Genomic DNA, 1,630 nt, shown 5'->3' on the forward strand with positions numbered 1-1,630 from the left:
TTTAACCATTGGTTTATTTATTTATTCCTTGATTGAGAAGCAGAGTGCACTCCCATCCAAATGCCAACACACAGCCTGGACTGGGCCAGGCTGAATCCAGGAGAAAGAATGCAGGTCCCCCTCTGGAGGGGGGTGGCCCAGTTCCTGGAGCCTCCACTGTGTCCCAGGACCTGCCTGAGCCAGAACCTGCTCACGAACTCAGGTAGGACACGGGTGTCCCAACCAGCACCTTCGAGGAGGACTTCCCACGTGGGTGTGCAGCCATCCCGTAGGTCACTGTCCCATGGGAGAGGGGGACCTGCTGGCTGGCGGCCCCATGGCTTTGCTTCTCGGTGCTTCAGTTTGTGCCCAGGCACAGCAGCTCACAGTGTGACTGCGTGGCAGAGCAGGGGGCCGATGGGCAGAAACGCAGCATGGCAAGCTTCATGCAGGGCGCAGCACCCCACAACCAAGAGTGATGGGGCGCAAAATCTTGGTGACACCTGCTCCTCTGGGACGGAGCGGTCCACTTACGTAACGTGGACTGTGGAGCTTTCCGGCTGAAGCCCCAGCGTGCACCCCAAACGAGGCAGAAAAGGTGTCACCCACGAGGGGTTGCTGGGGATCAAGGAGTGGGCTTGGAGGGTTTAGGGGGAGCCAGGCTGGATGGGAGGGGCTGGTGTGGCCCTGGAAATGTGGCCCAGGACAGGGAGAGAGGGTGGGACTCCTGCCTAAGCAGGAGGAAGGAAAAGCTGAGGGAGGTGCCTGGGACCTGCTGAGGCCAGGTCCTCCTCAGAGTTCACCCACCTCTTCTTCTTCCCTTCCTTCTCCTCCTCTTCCCTCCCCTCCCCTTCCCATCTCTTCCCTAGGCTCTCACCCTCTGCCCAGTTACAAGCCTGCATCCAGAGATTCCCAGGCGGGGCTGGACCTGGCTGTCACCTGCAGCTTGCAAGATGCGGGAGTCGATTAGGGGAAGTGGAGAACTGAATGTGGGATGTGGGTGACCTACTGGGTGGCAGGGCGCCAACAGCGCTGCTGGGAGGACCCCGGGCCGCAGTGGGGTGGCCTCCCTGAGTCGAGAGAGCCGCGGGAGGGTGCTGGCGGCTCAGACCTCCGGGCCCCCGAAGGCCAGGTTGTCCCGTACCATCAGTGTCTTGCGGAAGTCACGGTCCACCAGGGGGCGCTGCATGCGCCACTTGTGCGCCTCCTGCAGACCCGGCTCGAAGTAGTAGATGCAAGCTCCGAAGCCCACCAGGATGAGGACGGAGATGACCAGGTAGACGGGCACGAACCAGTCCAGGAAGTGCGGCATGGCAGCGGCCCTGGCTGCGGAGACACGGGGGTGAGGGTCAGCGGAGGTGACCCTTGTGCCCTCCCTGCCAGACGCAGACCAGAGGCCTTCTTCCCCAGCAGCTGGCCCAGGGCATTCACATTCAGACAGGGACACGGAGGCCATGGAGGGGTGTTGGGAGGGAACAGGACGTGCCTGAAGAGACCACTTGGTAAAACTCAGCAGCTCAGGCCTTCTGGCCACGCGCACGTGTCCCAGCCACGTGGACACTCGCAGCTCCTACTCACCCAGTAAGGAGGAGACTTACAGCCAGCTGTTGCCCAGGCTCACCTTGTCCTTGGCTAAACTTCCCAGCCTCTG

General features: G+C 61.8%; 1 protein-coding gene across 1 annotated transcript; it reads right to left on the reverse strand.

Moving 5' to 3' along the window:
* Positions 1-901: 901 nt before the first annotated feature.
* Positions 902-1,323, reverse strand: SMIM45 (small integral membrane protein 45). Its single transcript, XM_058673671.1, has one exon. The coding sequence runs from the start codon at positions 1,289-1,291 to the stop codon at positions 1,085-1,087; it is 207 nt and encodes a 68-aa protein (XP_058529654.1). The 5' UTR covers positions 1,292-1,323; the 3' UTR covers positions 902-1,084.
* Positions 1,324-1,630: the final 307 nt, after the last annotated feature.

This window comes from Ochotona princeps, chromosome 15, assembly GCF_030435755.1.
Source record: "Ochotona princeps isolate mOchPri1 chromosome 15, mOchPri1.hap1, whole genome shotgun sequence".
Classification (NCBI taxonomy): Eukaryota; Metazoa; Chordata; class Mammalia; order Lagomorpha; family Ochotonidae; genus Ochotona; species Ochotona princeps.

Coding starts and splice junctions, on each gene's coding strand:
- SMIM45 (XM_058673671.1), bottom strand. CDS start 1,291: ATGCCGCACTTCCTGGACTGGTTCGTGCCCGTCTACCTGGTCATCTCC.